The 18,566-nt window shown below is 43.4% G+C and overlaps 1 protein-coding gene across 2 annotated transcripts in view; it reads right to left on the reverse strand.

Moving 5' to 3' along the window:
- The window catches only part of ANAPC1 (anaphase promoting complex subunit 1), a 74,964-nt gene that overhangs the window by 23,154 nt on the left and 33,244 nt on the right, over positions 1-18,566 (reverse strand). For both annotated transcript variants that reach the window (XM_048482221.1, XM_048482220.1), the window contains exons 18-33: positions 17,538-17,612; positions 16,727-16,992; positions 15,860-15,951; positions 14,781-14,929; positions 13,675-13,753; positions 13,537-13,573; positions 11,565-11,635; positions 10,934-11,112; positions 9,775-10,001; positions 7,696-7,814; positions 6,258-6,529; positions 4,163-4,397; positions 3,204-3,295; positions 2,577-2,711; positions 2,180-2,262; positions 575-653 (exon numbers count right to left, since the gene is read on the reverse strand). In XM_048482221.1, the coding sequence (XP_048338178.1) occupies positions 575-653; positions 2,180-2,262; positions 2,577-2,711; positions 3,204-3,295; positions 4,163-4,397; positions 6,258-6,529; positions 7,696-7,814; positions 9,775-10,001; positions 10,934-11,112; positions 11,565-11,635; positions 13,537-13,573; positions 13,675-13,753; positions 14,781-14,929; positions 15,860-15,951; positions 16,727-16,992; positions 17,538-17,612 (2,190 nt within the window). The remainder of the gene's footprint in view (positions 1-574; positions 654-2,179; positions 2,263-2,576; positions 2,712-3,203; positions 3,296-4,162; positions 4,398-6,257; positions 6,530-7,695; positions 7,815-9,774; positions 10,002-10,933; positions 11,113-11,564; positions 11,636-13,536; positions 13,574-13,674; positions 13,754-14,780; positions 14,930-15,859; positions 15,952-16,726; positions 16,993-17,537; positions 17,613-18,566) is intronic.

Raw genomic sequence — 18,566 nt, forward strand, 5'->3', positions numbered from 1 at the left:
CCAGGAACGCAGACCAACTCATTAAAAAAAACATATAATTCAGTTTGGCCCCAAGTTCATCAGCTGTGGGGGCAGGGAGGAGTTCTTTCCCTCATTTTGGAATTGCCTATGCAGTATTCTGGGAAAACCAGACCAGACTTGTTGAAGAACACTTAGAGCAGGGGTAGGGAACCTGCGGCTCTCCAGATGTTCAGGAACTACAATTCCCATCAGCCCCTACCAGCATGGCCAATTGGCCATGCTGACAGAGGCTGATGGGAATTGTAGTTCCTGAACATCTGGAGAGTGGCAGGTTCCCTACCCCTGACTTAGAGCAATGAAGCAGACTACCTGGCTCAGCTGGAAGGCAAAGGACAGCTGGGGAGCAAACTGTAGCAAGTATCACAGGCCATAAGCTATGTTAGAATAGACTGTGGCTAAAAGCAAGCACTTGCAGACCAAAAAGTTTAGAGGGAAGCATATAAAAGTAACACATGGGAATTATGCAGTGAAGCACTTCTATAAAGGTTGTATACCTTTCCATTTTGAGCAACTTGACATTGCTATAGAAAAACAATCAAAACAGAAACCATACCCGTAATAAAAGGAATTCTGGTTTCACAAAATCCAATAAATACATCGTGTCTGGAGCTCGAAGCCAGTCAGCAATGGACCTAGTTAAATACAAGAATAAGTACAATTCATGCATTGCTGTATCTTGTTAATGGCAGAGTGAGAATCCACTTCCCCAAAGCATTTCCTGACTGTGGAATCTGCATCCAGCCTTCCCCCTTTAATTTCCAAAGGCACAATTCTTATCCATTTTCAAAGGATTTGGCAGATCTACATCCGCCACTGCTTATTTGCACTTCAACAAATTCCTTCCCTTTATATGGAGGCAACTGGTTCCCCAGGGAACACGTGAGCCAAAGCTTTGGCAGAATCATTCTTAGGCATCATTTATGTTCTGATGACATGTTAACAAAAATGCAAGAGACCCAAGCAATCACTTTGAAATTGGTGTTAAGAGATCGTATGCCAACAAAGGCAATATTCTAGAGTTAGCATTAACTTCAGTGCAGATTTACTACTAACTACAGTTATCTCTGAAGGGAAGTACAAGGGGAATCCCTGAGGGAGAAAAGAGAGGAATGCAACAGCTCATGGGTAACTTCCAGCCCTTTAACAGTGGTTAACATTTCAAGAATGTGGCATCTGCAATGGACCACTTTACAAGAGCTTGTTTTTTTTCTCACACAACAACCATTTTATTTCAAGGATAGAACACAAGAGATGGATTGACCCTATAAAGGAAGTCATGGCCTCCAGTTTGAAAAACCTGAGCAAGGCTGTTAATGATGGAATGCTTTAGAGGACACTGATTCATAGAGTAGCCATGACCCGGGAGTGACTTGACAGCACTTAATACACATAGAACACAAAATAGGTAGTAAACTTAAGCAATAGGTGGCAAACTTAAGCAACTTAAACATCAGCTCCAATTTTCATTTTCTTATGGAGGAATTTTGTCTCATTCACAAAGTTTGATTGGCTGGGGACCACATGCCATATTATATGGCTTGGCTTTTGTCTATATGAAGTTTTGAGTAACAATTGTTATGGCTTACTATCACCTAAACTATGGGCCTTAGCAGCTGTGGGAAAACGGGTTGTGGACCTTTTTCAATATTGTAATCTGAAATGTTATATATGAAAAACCCAGTATCTACAGGGAGGCCATTGAAATCCACAAACCCCAAGACAACTTCAACAAGAAGGAAGAGACTCTGAGAATTAACAAAACTTGGCTACCAGTACTTAAAAACACCAGAATCAAAGGCCAAGGGCATGCTAGGTTCATGGACAATGGACTCCACCCAGACACAGGATTTGCATTCGCTAATACTTCTGATGCTGCAGGGAATGCAAATGTGAATACAAATGTAAATGGACTGATAACCCCACCCGCATTACAATGCAGTCAACCACACCCGAACACTTACTGATTGGTTCCCCATGCTGAGACATGGACAATATATACCCCACTAAAAACATTCCCCCCTCAGTGGACCCAGTGTGTAACAGACTTCTCTCTGTAGCACACCTCTGAAGATGCCAGCCACAGATGCAGGCAAAACTTTAGGAACAAGATCTACCAGACCACAGCCACACAGCCTAGAAAACCCGCAACAACCAGTACCTGTTGTTAGTCTTTAAGTAGATCATTGCTAGGGCTAGAGTTGCACCTGGACAAGTCACATCCACATTGATGGTATCTCCTTCCTATCAAGATAGAAGTACACATTTTAAGTGATTTTGGTTTACTAGCCATGGGTATTATCCACTGCTTGTTTGGGATAGATCTGCACTGTGTAGAAATTGAGATAAGAGCATGTTCTGACATAAGTCCTCTCTTTGAAAGTTAGCAGGTTTGAGCTTGAGGGTGGGAGATTACCTGAGAGCCTCACAGATTTGGATAACAACAAATGACAATCTATTTTTCACAGAGTAATACACAAACCATAGGATGTAAGGGATCTTGTTGCCAGAGTTACTACTTTCCCCCACAAACATTTTAAACCAACAAGAGCAATCACCTTAATTTGGTAACTTGGAGACTTGTGTTTTTCACGATGCATCCCTGCTTGAAAACGCCTGTGACCTCCAACCATATACTGGTAAAGCTGCTCAGGCACATTGAGGTCTGACATCCCTATCAGGTTGCTGCCATGCTGAGGGGGAAAGGAACAGTACAGGAATAAACAGTTTGTCCATAATTGGCAAAAAACAAGTCATGGTTTGGATAGACTAAACTTACAGTTCATGCAAGGCCCTTCTGCCAGTGAAACAGAATGATCCTGCCCCCCCAACCCAACCCCCCCACCCCGTATCCCCCACCCACCCATCCACAGCCCAATGATCTCCCCAGAATGCTGCTCTAGGGGGAAAGCAGGACCCTCAGGAACAGCATGATGTGCAAATTGGGGGTTTGCAGCAGGAAAGGTAATTGGGTGGAAATTACTCCATCCCTTCCACTACTGGAAAAGGTAGTCTGAATCCAACCCCATGAATGGAATGTGGTCTCAGTCAAACCTATGTATTCATGGCCAGGGAGCTTGAAATAGATGGCTAGTCATCATACTGACGGGGGATTGCCCTGGAATAAATATATGGAAAACAATCTGGTATCACACAAATGCTTACAAGAGGAGAATTGCACTTACCCCTAGACAAACCATGCCCAAAGCTAAGCCAGCAGCTAGTGAGTAGGACTCTCGATCAGTGCAATACTCCATTTCCGGTCCTGGGGGACGCCCTTAATTTAATTTTTTTTAAAGACAAAGAGCATTGTGTAACAGAAAGCGAATCAATGAAAACAGGAAGCAAACATTAAATGTTACAATAACATCTAACAGAGATCTCAATAACCAATTCAAACAATTTCACAAAGGTTTTTAGCAACTGACAGATCACACAAATGTCTGATCCCTCTTTTTTCTGACTGACTTCATGGTCAGAACCAATGGCAGAGGTTTTCCAAGAGTTTGATGTGCCTGTGGCCCTCTTCCACTAGCGTAAAAGTTATGTTTATGGACTTTTTAAAAAAGTTTTAATACAATGGGATTGGGATTGAATAGAATAGAATAGCTGAAGATGGAACTCACAGCAGCAGGGGTTGTTTCACTGAAAATAAGTATGGAAGAAGAAGAGTTTGGATTTATACCCCACCTTTCTCTCCTGTAAGGAGATTACAAGCTCTTTTCACTTCCTCTCCCCACAACAGACACGCTGTGAGGTAGGTGGGGCTGAGAGAGTTCCGAGGAACTGTGACTTAGCCCAAGGTCACCCAACAGGAATGCAGGAGTGCAGAAACACATCTGGTCCACCAGATAAGCCTCTGCCAGTCAGATGGAGGAGTGGGGAATCAAACCCAGTTCTCCAGATTAGAATCCACCAGCTCTTAACCACTATACCACACTAATATGGAGTTACTGAGAGAATGAGGGAGATACCACTGGGGTGAAGACATGCAGAAGGCAGAACAATCTGTTTTCTCAGGGTATGGGCTCACATAGAGCTCTCGAACTTAAGAAATTTGGTCACCTTTCCACTACAAGAAGTTACTCATAGCAAACACATGTTTAAAACAGGAAAAAGATGGATTTTCTTTGTAGCATGTCACCTATTTCTGATAGCAGAACTTCAGCAGTGTGTCTGTGAGCCGTTCCTTGGTACACCAAGCCTATCCCTGTTACAGCTGCCACCTGCACGTTGTGAGGAACATCCAGCTCAGTAGACGTTGGCGGTAACAGAGCAGGTATGTGGATGCTGAGCAGACGAGTGATTGACATGTCCATCGTGCCAAGCTTGGCAGCAGAAACCCCAAGCAACAACCCAATACTCGTCATCTCGTGGCCCTGAGATTGCAAACAAAAGACAGTGATCAAAAATCTTTGTATAGGAACATTTGTGAGATACACTGGAATATAAACTCATATGCAGTCTTCAGCTTTTAATCAGGAAGTTAATCAACTGAAGTTTAGTTAATTCATCAGCAAGGACAGATTGCATTTAGTAGAATGCAGAATCAAGGCTATATTTATTTAAAAGGCAATTCTGTTTTTAGTGTCTTACTATCTTAGGGAAGAAAAGAAAAGAAAAGAAGCTCCTAACTTTGATTTGTATATACTGAATTTTATATTTGATTCAGTATTTCAAAAGGGTGCCTATACTGAAATGCTGGCAATATCTATATATCTAGTAGTCACCATTGCTCTAACTACAGATGTTTAAATACACAAACTGTAGGCATGTAGACATAAAAGAGAGATTTCTACAAAAGAGACCCAGGTTTGTAGGAAAAAAATTAAAAGAGGAAATTAAAAAATAAAGAACAGTTGGAGTATCCTGTGCATCTATAGCAGGGACCCCCACTACCTTTGCTGTTTCCATGTGGGAAAACGGCTTGAAAGGGAGGCAGGAGCCATTTGGGATCTTCTTCATTTTTAAAAAAGCTGTTCTCTGCATCTGCTGTAGGGTTGCAATGAACCCAGACCTAATCCATTAAAATTCCAAACCTATAGTTTTAATATGAAGAAGTAGAAGTAGAAGAAGAGTTGGATTTATATCCCTCCTTTCTCTCCTATAGGAGATTCAAAGGGGCTTACAAACTCCTTCCCCACTCACAACAAACACCCTGTGAGGTAGGTGGGGATGAGAGAGTTCAGAAGAACTGTGACTAGCCCAAGGTCACCTAGCTGGCATGTGTTGGCTAATCTGAATTCCAATTTATTACATTCCATATTCCTTCGGAAACTAATGGGGCTCCCTAGTTGTGTGCCTTATGCTGCGCTGTGCATAGAGATGGGCCAAACAACTCTAGAAACCTTGGCATGGATAAGGGCCATAAAATATTGGCTGCATATACATTTTCTAGTGGGATCCAATAGTTATATTCCCTCTTTGTTATCAGATCACTTTATTTCAGAATGGTATACTTTGATCTTTAGAAAGGTTGAAGATATTGGTTTCCCTTTGGAATCACTCCTTATGCTCACAAAGGTGGAATAGTTATATTCCCTTATAGGCTCTTGGATCTTGATTTTCATTATTTGACTCTTGCAGCCAAAACAACCTGCTCCCCAACTACCTTATTAATCCCATGCAAGAGTGGAATTATGGCAACATATCTTTGTCTGCTGATTAATCCCACCCAGAGGAGAGCTTTGACTACTGCAAGATGTAATGTGCTGCCATCAGCTCTCCTGGAGGGAAGATTTAAGAATATAGAACATTCTAAAAGGGTTTGTTCTTGTGATCTGGTTACAGTTGAAACACTTGACCATTCTCTGTTTGTATGCCCTAAATATGATAAGATACGCATGAAATATATGAATTCTATTTTCTTGCAATGTTCTCAGTGGCAAGAGTGTTACAAGATACCCAAACTCCTGAACAGCTCTGATGTGATCTTTTGCGAGACTGTTGCAAATTTTATACTGGAAATTAGTAATTTTAACTGTGTTTTTTAATCTTGTTTTACTTTGAAATTTTGTCCTGTTTTGTATGCCAATAAAGGCTTGTTGTTGTTAATCTGAATTCCCCAGATAAGTCTCCACAGCTCAGGTGGCAGAGCGGGGAATCAAACCCGGTTCCTCCAGATTAGAGTACACCTGCTCTTAACCACTACGCCACTGCTGCTCCTATGGAGAAGGTAACATACACAATGGCATAAAGAAAACCATCCTCTACCACCTAATTCTGAATGAAGGCCTCACCTTTGTCAAGTAGTCATGGATATTGAGCGTTGCAAGCTTGGTGAGGTGGCCATTCAAACCCAGTGCCATAAGGAAGCCCGCATATTCATTGGCCAGTTCTGCATTTTTGGGCTTGTTGTAGACAATCCACGCTGAATCTATCTGGGAAGCTGGTGCTATCTTCAGCCCAGCGGCGACACCATTGTGAAAGTTTGCCCAACAAGCCATGTTAGGAGGCACATCTATATTCCCACTATTAAGATCCACTGTAGTATTCCTAGGAGGAGCCCGGCCTGTGTCGGAGGACGAAATAATCAGTTACATTTTTATGCCAGGGGAATCGGCCCCAAAATTATTCATTGGTCTGAAAATGCCACAAAGAAATAATTCACACCATTTACTACCATGGAGAAAGATAAGCAAAAGCTCAGGAAGTGGTATTCGGTGCAAAATTTAATGAAGCCACCTGACTTTCATTTTGAAAAGGTTTCTAAACTCTTTAGGGTTGAAAAGACAGTTTAACATATATGGGAATGATGCTTGCAACCCCAGAATAAACTGTGTAAAATAAGAAAAAAAATGCAAATTAGCTCTATTTCATGTTCTGTATACACAGCCACAGCTTTTCAATCATGACAAGCTGCTCCAAAAATCCTCAGAAGCTCCTGGATCTGTCTCAGAAGCATGAAAATGTTTGGAAGGGTTTTTCTAAGGAATTTTTGTTGTTGTTTTAAAGGAGTTAATGCTTTAAAAATACTTGACCACTGTTTGTCAGGTCGTCTGAACACATCTTTTTTTGACTGGTCAAATGCCCAATCCCAGTTGTTACTGTGACTTCAAAGATTCTTAACTCCTGTCCTCTCCTCTCAGTTCAACACAGCAGCCTTCAGCCTGCCTACTCCAGAAGAGAGACCCCAGCTGCCCTAGAAAAGTCAGTTTGAAGTCTTCTGCCACTGCTGATCACTAGTGCATTTACCCTACAATGACAGCGCAATCCAGAACTGCTGAATGACGGGAATGGCGCCACTCCAGCAGCACCACCACCCCTTCTCCAAAAGGCTTTTCTGTGGCTCAGGAAGCCAAAAAAAGTTGAAAAAACTCACTGTAACACCCCCCACAGGGGAGAATAGGGGTATGCCATGAAAATTGTGACCTAGCTTTGCCGGCAGCTCTGCCATGCACGGGGGTTGATCAGGCTCTGGAGGCCAACTAAAATCAGCCCCACCCCCCGGAAAGCTCCCAGCCACGCAAACACAGCATTTTGCATTGGCGGGCCTGGGTGACTGAGGACACTTCCAGGTTGTGTGCCACAGAACCACATAGTGCCTGGCTGACCAGATAAATTGCTCCTCCATTGGGGCATTAGCCCCTTACGTCGGTGGAATGGGTGCTCATTTGCTCCCCCGCCCCCAGATTGGGCTGCCCATCTGGCTACTTTGCTACATGTGGCATCACTCACCTGTCAGGTTCAACTTGGGAATGGGCAATGGCTCTGTTGGAACTGGGTGATGGGAGAACAAAGTGAACATCCCTCTTCCCAGAGGCAGAACCATGGTCCGCTGGCACAGCTGCAGCAACCTGGCGGAGGAAATCACATTAATTGTATGCAATTTTTTTTTAAATAGTCCTGAACTGCTTAAAATAAATAAATACAACTTGCGCACTTCAGACAGCAAGCCAAATTTTGTGTAACAAACTTCAATTACAATGTGGCATGACAACTGAATTGACAAACCACCATTTGTGATCTGCTGGCAAGCCAGAATAAGAAAAGTAATTTTGGTTGGGTTCAATATCTGAACTGACAAATGATGGTAATTGCACATGAGCTGTCTCTAGTTCAGCGATTCCCAACCAGGGTTCTGTGGTACCCTGGGATGCCATGAGCATGTCTCAGGGGTACCACAGCAATGCTACCAGCCCCCCTCACTTTTGTGGTGTCTCCCGCCAGCACCAGCAAGGATATGGAGCTCACCCAGGGGGCAGGGCCTGCTGCAAGGTCAGGAAACACTTCCCACTCCCCACCCACCCCCCGTGCTTCCCTTCACCCTGGGAGTGGAAGATGAGGGGTGGCAAGCAGGGGAACTGGGTGGGGAAGGTGGGGGGAGGATGGCAGGAATACCGTGAGATATGAAGAGTGAGGTCAAGGGTACCGTGACGTCAAAAAGATTGGAAAACACTGCTCTAGTTGTTGCTGAACTATGGAAAACAGGACTGAATTTATGAATTTGCAAAGCTGAGCACTGAGAGGCTAGAAAATGAAACCAGACCAGCAGCTCTGAATTGGGGTTGTGCTGGTTTGTGCTGCAAGATCAAATCCTGGTTTGGGTTCCAAACTCAGTGCAAATCATGGCTTGATATAATGTCTGAACTGAGCCATAACATCTGGATTGATACCTTCCATTTAAAAGCAGTAACAGAGAAGACCAGGTGCCGTAACTGAAAGAATGTGTTCTAAAGGCATCAAGTAGTTCAAAAGTCTAACATGCAAAATCTACAGGCATCTTGCAAGTCTGTGGGCTGGAATGCACGTTCCTACATTTGATTTCTCTGTACTTTATTACAAATGACTGGGAGAGGAATGTGTAAACTGACAAACTTTGTGTATGTTGTATGGTTAGAATGTTGAACTAAGGTATGGGCTCAAATCCCCGCTCTGCACGAAGCTTGCTGAGGTGGCCTTGGGTCAATCACTATTTCTCAGGCTCACGGAGTTATTATGAGAATACAGTGGAGAGGGGGAGAACCGTGTATATAGCCTGAGCACCTTGAAGGATAACAAATACAGTAAAAAATATCTGTAGCATTTTACCCATCTACAGTACTGTATCAGTGATAACTCATTCATACAAACAAGTCATCAAGGAACAACCCTACAATTGTAAACAGCCAGGTTTAAATGTGTATGCTGTGTTTCAGTTTTGCTTCAGCCATGTCAAGATTTCTATTTGGTTTCAAGATTTCTTCTTGTTTTCAGATTTCTGCAATACAAAACCAACTGCCTTGCTTAATGGACGTTCCATCCTGGTGATGGTATTTCAATTCCACTGCGTGATCTGCCTCAAGTCTCAGTGAGAAAGGCAGATGATGCAATGACATAAATAAATGCAAGCCAATTTACTTCACAGGATGATTTCTAAAGACGTTAACTGACCAAGGACACTTCCAAGCAAGTGGCTCAGCGGATCATTTGGAATATCAATCATGCAATAAACTGTATATGTAGAGTGGAAAACATTACGCCAATCATAGCTAATCCAGAGTGATTCAGAAAATCAGCAAGGAGACATTCAGATGGACAGTTTGTGGATGATTCAAAATGCTAGGCAGCAAAGATACCATTTAGTCCAAATGGTGAATTCTTTAAGAGGAAGTCTTCCTTTAATAAAGTACTTCCTGCTGAAATTCCTTATTGTTGCTAACGTTGCTAATCCTAACACCCTGAGGAGCTTCCAGTTGGAGAAACTGGGGAATCCCTATCCTGTCCCAGTATACTGTCACTGATAAAAATAAGCTGCCAGGAACACAGAGAACTTACCGGTTTTCTTTTTCTTCTATGTATTCATGGTCACTGACTTCCGGCATCTGAACAACATTGACACGGACAGGATGGGCACTCTGGAGAAGCTTGCGCACCTCTTGCACTCTCAGATCTTCACTCCAGATTAGCGACATCACTTCCTGGTTCATATCGTTCATGCCATCGTCCTCCTCTTCTGACTCGGTTGTGGAGGGAACTTCCGAGGAGAGCACCTGGGTGTCAGTCTTTAGGAGAGAAGGGAAGGGGAAGGTAAAAACAGCAAATTTAAATTTAGAAGGACTTGGCAAGTATATGAACACTGAGGCAGTCATGAAGTGTGTGGGTTATCTATTGCATCTTTGTTTAAGTCATTTTCCTTTTGCCTAAATTGTAAGGATGAAATGTTTTTTGAGGGTCATTGTATTGTGATTGTCATTAGGATAACTAGCGCAACTAGAATTATGCTTTGCTGTACAGGCAGCATGGCGTATGCATGAAGCTGCTTTATAGTGAGTCAGACCATTCATCTATCCAGGTCCATCTGGTCAACTCAGACCAGAAGAAGAAGAAGCAGCGTTTGGATTTATGCCCCACCTTTCTCTCCTGTAAGGAGACTCAAGGTGGCTTACAACCTCCTTTCCCTTCCTCTTCCCAGAACAGACACCTTGTGAGGTAGGTGGGGCTGAGACAGTTTTGAAGAACTGTGACTAGCCCAAGGTCACCCAGCAGGAATGTAGGAGTGCGGAAACACATCTGGTTTACCAGATAAGCCTCTGCCATTCAGGTGGAGGAGTGGGGAAACCCGGTTCTCCAGATTAGAATCCACCTGCTCTTAACCACTACATCTTGCTGGCTCTCCAAAGTCTCAGCAGAGGTCTTATGCTGCATTGACTACCTTGGGACCTTCAGCATGCAAAGCACATGAGTCCCAGCCCCATCTTTTGTAGCCCGGGGCTACAAGATAGCAGCCAAAGGGCTGGACTGAAAAGACCAGGGCCTGAACCCCCATTCAGCCATAAACTTTACTGGGCGCTTTTCTTTCCACAAGGATGTCTGTTATTTGTTAAACCAGGAAAGTTAATTTATTTTAAATTAAAACTACGGAGAATCATCGCAGGCATCACATTTAAACAGATTATTTTGCAGAATCTTCCCTGCCTTTTCTTTGGATACTCACAGCTTTACACTTTGGCAAGTTCCCTTCACAAGCTTGCTTGGACAGATCTTGACGGCCAATTAGAAGGCAGACGGCTTCTGGCCAGTCAGAGGCAGGCTGCTGCCTGCAGTGATATATTGCATCTCTGATGGGGAGAGCAACTCCAAATGGCAAAGACTCCAGATCTCCTAAGGTGAATCCTAGCGTTAGAAAGGGTGGAATTATTTCACATACAAATTTCCATAGCTCCAGCTAATGACCACACATATACCCTTACTGTCAGCCTGCACAAAAACAGAGCTGTGTGTGTTGAGCAGCAAGTTCAAAAACCTGCAGCAGAATACCAAGGTGGAAACAAAACCTGTTTTAAAAGAATGGAAAGGGATCAGTGTACAGCACTGCTTCCCATAGGATTTACATAAATGTCTTTGCCTATGACCACACATACTGTTGCTGGATTTTTAAAACACAAAACCCTGAAAAATCTGTTTTACCAGTGATACCAGTGGCATGTATAAAAACAACAAACAGTAAACCCTCCTTGCTTAACATCCCCCAGTTCTCTGAAAAACACTATTGTCCATCTCTGAAAAACCTCGGCTAGTAGAGTTTGTTTCGGTCCATACCACACCCCATCCCAAGATCAACTTACCTACATTAGTCATCCAAATAACTAATTTTTCAGCAAGGCTGGAGGTAGACGTGCTGTGCCTCAAACTGCATCTGCACCACAACAGAAAGGCAAATCAAAAGTAACATCATATTATTGCTATTGCTTTACGCTTACTGAGCACCAGGTGCATACTGAGAGCTGCACACTGAAGGGTCAGGATTCCTCACAGTTTACACAAGATGGTCAGGGCAGCAGGGGAGATAGAGGTCAGGTTCTGAGAAAGAGCCAGCAGGAATACGTACCATTAATATATTTGTACCCCACTGTGCCTCCTAAATAGGGACTCCTCATTTTTATTCTCAAAAGAAACAACTCTATGAGGTATGTTAGGCAGAGAGTGCCTGATCCAAGGTCAACCTGCAAGCTTATATGGTAGAGCAGGAATTCGAACCTGGGTCTCCCAGGTCCTGAGTTGACACTTGAGCTACAACAATAGCTTTCCAATGATAGCCAAGGAACAAGTATGATGATGCTAGAACAGGTGCACAAAAGTTTAGGTGTTCCTCCAACTCTTGGCTCATTCACTGGTTGCTTGACAAGGACAGGATATAAGTTTGCTTGACAAGGACAGATAATAAGCCCCCCCCCCCCCCCGTTTTGTGCTGCTCTTTGCATGACATAGTAATGGCTTCCCTTGGACCCTATTTCTCTCAGCAAGAGTGGCTGTGCACATTTACAGAGTTCTTCCCTTCTAAATAATTGCAACCAGCAGCTGCTGATAAGAGAAATGTCTCAGAAACCAATGGATATGGCATAGGTCCCACCAAACAATTCGGCTGATGAAACAATTTCTGACAGCAAACAGGGATTTTCTTGCTTCCCCACTTCCCCCTGGATATGCTGCTCCTGGAGGATGGGGGATCCCCAGGAGCAGAATGGAGGGACAAGAGACAGATGAAAATTTCTCCTCTAGACTCTATCAATGGATATCCTCCATAGATATCCACTGCAAGTATTTCCTGGGTGGGCTCAAGTCTCACGGCAGTGGTGAAGCCACCAGGGGACAGGGGTGCGCGCGACGCACCGGGCACACCATTTCTAGTCATGTGGGGGGCGGAAAAATCCCCCTCCCTCTTCCCTCCCCCTTCTGGCGCCCCCCCTCCACACGGCCCCCCCGCGCGGCCCCCCTGCGTGGTGCACTACCCCACTTTCTTTTAGGAATGGAGCAGGCCAGAAGCCTGCCTGCGTTGCCTGGGCCTGGTGGGAACTACATTTCCCAGGGGCTCCTGGGAAATGTAGTTCCCACCAGGTCCAGGCACCGCAGGCAGGCTTCCGGCCTTCTTCTCCGGCCTGCTCCTTTCCTAAAAGTAAGTGGAGTGAGGTGCTGCAGGGGGGCGCCTCAGGGAGGACGTGGGGGGCGCCGTGAAGGGGGCAGGGGGCGCCGTGGGGGGGGAGCCAGAGTGTGCACCGGGCACACTCTGGTCTAGCTACGCCTCTGACTCATGGTCTGACAGAAAAATGACAGCAGCAGGTATACTTGTCCAGACCAGAAAATATTAATGAGAAGAAGCTCCTTCCTCTCAGTGCAGTGTTCAAATCCACCTTTCCTTCATCTGACATAACACTTTACTGGTTTTACAGAGCAAGACAGAGGAGATGGGAGGCAGCTTGGGGGCTCAGAGGAGGATATTATCCGTGGGTTCACTGCACCAGTGAAGAAAGGAGCAAGATGAGCCAAGCAAAGTAAGAATATTCCTCAGAGTCCTCTGGGGTTGTGTGAAGACCACCTTTTCTACAGGCGTGCAGGTTTTCCACATCCCCTTCCCCAAGCTAACCCAAAATGCCTCCCCAAATTCCATTCCAGGGGGGAGGGGGAGAGAGAGAGCCTACAAGACAAGAAAATTCTCCAGGGCTTGGACACAGACCTGCTATATCCTCACAACCTAAGAACAGGATTGGGGATAAAGTAGTTGGATTGCCTGTAACAAAAGAGGTTCCAAACGCAACCTACGCATATTCTTCTTGTTCAGTTTGCTGTTTCCGCTGCCCTAAAAAGAGAAAGGCAATGAGAAAGAGGGGATGAAAAGAAAACCATTTCCCATGTTTACTTAGGAAGGCGAGCAAGCAGCATGTTTCAAAGTTATGTTACCTGAAGTTATCTTAGTCAAATAGTTTGAAGCTTCGTTCGATACAGCTCTTTCATCACCAAATATGTACAGCACAACACTCTACTCACAAAAAAAGGAATCTGGTATTAGCATTGACACAACGAACAAGAACCCATCAATTTATCTTAGCTGAAGAGGGAAAGCAACTTTGATTAGAAAATTACTGGAAGCCTTTACTGAATTTTTATGAGGAGACACTTTTAAAATGAGAGTCTATGAAGTCAGCAGAAGCAATGTTGCCGGGAAACTGGGGTGCAGCTTCAGCCAGGAAGGGAAAAGAGGTAGCCTAATTGCTAGCTAACATATGCCTTTTGCTATGGGTCATCTGGAGTCACTTTATCAGATAAGGCACACATCAGGAACAGAATCATTTCAAGGATGTTGTGGGTTTTCTGGATTGTATGGCCGTGTTCCAGTAGTATTTTCTCCTGACGTTTCCCCTGCATCTATGGCTGGCATCTTCAGAGGATCTGAAGGATCTGATGCCAGCCACAGATGCAGGCGAAACGTCAGGAGTAAATACTACCGTACTGGAACACGGCCATACAACTGGGAAAACCCACAACATCCTTGAAATGATTCTGTTTCCTCATGCGTGCCTTATCTGATAAACCCAACCCAGAAAACCCACAACATCCTAGCTGTGAAAGCCTTCGACAATACACAGCTGTGAAAGCTTTCGACAATACACAGAATCATTTCCTTTTTTTGGTGTTCCTAGTGGTTTTTTTTGTTCCTAGTTTTTTATTAATAAATTGAACTTGTCATTCAAATGAATGCTGTGTTCAGATTGGGCAGTGGGGTTCCTGCTAAGCTTATCTTGGCCCACATGCTTTCTCTGGTCCTCTCAGCTACATTACTTTCTCTGGTACTCTCAGCTACATTCAAAGGAATGAGAGGTTGGAAAGGGTTACTAATATTACCGTAAGTCCTACATCAGATTAGGATGTGGTGACAACTATTGATTCTGTGTATAATTTGAAGCAGATTTAGGCTCAGTAGTAAAGCAGAGGTACCTGGACTCTCCAGAGTACACCAAGATGCCATCACATTTATGAACAAGGAATAAGTACCTGAATGTACCTACCAGAACAATTAGCTTGCTCCTTTCACAGATTCCTGGTAAGTAAGGATAAGGGGGTACACTTTCTCCTTTCAGGCATGAGCTTAGCCACTGAAAGATACTTGGAGGCTCAGCAGAAAAAAATGTAGGATGGTGCATGAAACCTGTTTGGGCTTAATCACAGTAAATTCAGTAATACATCTCATTCTAAAACATTAAAACTGCTTTAACATTTGTAAAAATGACAAAATAGAATTCAAATTATTAAGACACTCTAGGCCTGGCCTTTACACAAGCAGCATCCTGCAGTCCCCAGGGACAGCCAGGTCTGCATGTACATGAAGTAGTACAAGTATGAAATGCGTGATACACATAGACAGACAGCAGAAAAATTGCGTGCTGAGGCAGAACCTCACTGCTTCCATCATAAGAACCTGCTACAGGATGAGTGATGTCACAACTGTAACTATACTGTGTGAAGCAAAAGCCACTTTGTGCAGTTTTTGAACCAATAAGTCAAGGTATAAATAACCTCAATAAATAACAGGTGGATCCTTGGGCCTGTCTCAGTCAGTTTCATTTACATTAACAACATTATGTTCTTGCAGGAAGCAAACAACAACACCAAGCATACTGGGGGGGGGGGAGTACTATCAGGGGACAAACTGTGTCTGAAGAAATCCAGCGCACAGAGTTCAGCATTACCAGCCTGAAAACAGAGATGAAGGATACTAAAAGTCTATAATGACAATTAGGCATTACTGATCTGCTTTCCAAATCTGAAGAAATTAAAACAAAACAGTGTTGCTGATGCTTGGCCACATGAAGGTCCTTCACATTGTGCTCACTGCATTACAGGATAGATGCAATGATTTTGAATTTGCCGGGATATTAGTGCACATTGTCAGTTGCTGCAGCCACACCTTAGAAAAACCTGCTGGATATGATACAGAAAGCTCCCAAATTCTTTCTCTCTAATCCGTAAGGGATGCAAAGCAAAATTATTCACCCAATGCCATGGATGGGCAGCGAGGCTTCAAGAACTTTTAATTATCCTATTAATAATCCTCCCCAAGAATTCAAGTGATTCCTTTTAAACTTACCTGGATCGATTATGCAAGTCTGCCTGGAAGCCTTAACAAGCACTGGGTAGTCCCGGTAGTAGTAATCGAGATAAGCTTCCAGTTTTAAATCCCTAGAAAAGAGGACTCATATGTGAAAAGCATATAAAGATAAAACCTATAAGACAAGATATAATTCATAATTAGACTCTTAAATGTATGAACAAGAGGATGAAGTGTGACAGGGACTGGCCAGTTTTTAATGCTTCAGTTCAAATGATTATAAAGAAAGGTCTGCTGTGGGGAAGAAAAAACTGTCCAAGCCACTGGTACCCAGACACTCCATGAGTCAGCGGAAATATATAAACTAGCCCTAAAATTAAAGTTCTTGGAGCACCAAAATGTGCTCCAAGTATCCTCTATTACGCAACTGCCTGGTTCCTGTAATTCACTGATACCTACTCTGACTAGCAGGAGTTCTTAAGCAGAAAAGAGTCTTCCCTAACACTTGAAATTCTTTACCTGCAGATGCTAGGGAGTAAGCTAGGCCCTTCTGCGTCCTACTATTCAGCCGTGGGTACTCTCTGCTCATTTCCAGTATTAGACTATGCATTACCAGCTCAAGTTCTCAAGGAGGTATAGAAGCTATCAATGCAATAACATGCTCACAGTAAAATTAGACAGCATCACTTACAACAATGGACCAGCTAGCCAAATCTAGAGAATATCAACAAGGCTAAGGGAAACATGATTTCCCTTAGACAGAGGATGGTCCAGTTCGTTCGCCTGCTCATTCTACTTAATGAAATCTGTAAAAGAAATTAGATCTAGTTTCAAATCAGAGTCCAAACTCTCTTGCCAATCATCAAACAACATAACCGGTTGGGTTTAGTTTCTGGGAGGGCATACCGTGCCAGTTGAACCAGCAGAACAACAAGGGAACGAATTCCTTCACCCATCAGGCAATTCAGCTTGAGCTCCTCATAGATGAGATGAAGCACACAGAAGATGGCTGGGATGTGGGGGAAGAGGAGAGTGGAAGAATCCAGGCAGTGGCTGGGTGAAAGGTTGTCCTTCGGGAATCTCACTTCCAGTGGATCTAGCTGCAGTGCTTTGGCCAAAGGGTGAGTCTCAACATGTTTATGATAATCTGAATTTAGCAGATATTCCCAATCCTACAGAAACAGAACAAACTGTTTATCGTGGATTCACTGTACTACTTTTTTTTAAAAAAAGAAAATGAACATTCAAACCACTGAATTAAAAAAGAATTTTTCAACATGATTTTAAAGGTTGTTAAAAGATACATATTAAGATGAACCATTTTACTTTTTAAAAGCCATTAAAAATAACACAGTGCATTGGACTGTATAAGCCAACCTTAATCCGCTCAGATGTCAGCTGCTACTTCATCAGAACCTAAAGATTCTGTACCCTACTTCAGTAACTCCATATTTGACTTGCTCAAGGATACTTGGATGAATGCCATCCCGATCCAGTAGCTTCTTAGTTTTTATTTTTTTCATTTAGCCTTAGACATTTATCTTTCGTCACATATATGTGATTCAGCTCTTTAAAGACCACCACAGTGACTCCAGGATCGGTAACAGTTCCCCATTTTCCACAGTCTGCAAGCCTAGAGAAACAATATCTCCCAAATGAGATGATTTTGTAGTCTCTACTCTGTCAGGAATCACTAATTAATTTATTCGCCTCTTACTTCATCAGATCCTGTCTCTGAGGGCCGAGCTTTCTTCGGAGCAATGACTGGAGATAGAGACCCTTCAAAATCAAGCTAAAGTGGAAAAGAAAGAAAATAATTGTAAATATAACTGAATTCCATTTGTTAAAAAACCCAAATCATGGGAACAAATCTGTAAAAAGTCAAGGTAACCCACAGCTCACAGTATTCATGAAAACATTCTCCAACACCACATTTCAAATTTATGAACCTTCTTCCTGTCAGCTTTCTTCATTGTCCAATTTTCACATCCATACAATGTAATGAGGAATACCATGGAATGAATTATCTTAATCTTGGTCAACAGCTCAGTCCAGGATTTGAGAGGGATTTAGGCACCCTGATTCCTATTTAAAGGCAAGTCTAGCTGCTTTCGGTGAAGTCTTTTTATAAATGAAGGGACAGCTTAAGATCATAGTCCAGTAGCCCAATCCAGGCACCCCTGTGAAGAGACTTGGGGAATCGGCATGGACTTGCACCGATGCAGGTGCTCACCTCACTGGTGCAAGAGGCAAATGCACCGGCAGAGGGGGCAAAGAGGGCACAGTGCCATACAGTTTGATGGGCTTGGGTTTAAACATGGCTGTCAGTGCAGTTAGGGGCAGGATAGGAGCGTTCCCAGGAGCATAGTCAGAATGCCCCCAACATAGCCCCAGCATAAGTCCATTTTGGGCTATGAAGGTCCTTCAGGTGGCCTTTTTTTTTTTTTTTGGCTGCCTCCCTGCACCACCTGGAAGTCCTCTGGATGCCATCCCTGGCCACCAAAGCCCTCTGGACTGGGCTATTAGGCCCACCAAGCCCTGAGATATTCACCTGGCCCAAGGAAGACCTGCCAGATTTTAATCATGTTACAGTAGAAAGGTTTTGCATGGTTTCAGTATAGAGGGAACCATTTCAAACTCTAAGAAACAGAGATACCTCATATGTGTCAGTTTTGTGGATTTGGTATATAATTTTTAAATCATTTTTATTGGTTTTATAACATCTATAACAAAACTAACATGAGAG

Source organism: Sphaerodactylus townsendi, linkage group LG01 (assembly GCF_021028975.2).
Source record: "Sphaerodactylus townsendi isolate TG3544 linkage group LG01, MPM_Stown_v2.3, whole genome shotgun sequence".
NCBI classification, from domain to species: Eukaryota; Metazoa; Chordata; class Lepidosauria; order Squamata; family Sphaerodactylidae; genus Sphaerodactylus; species Sphaerodactylus townsendi.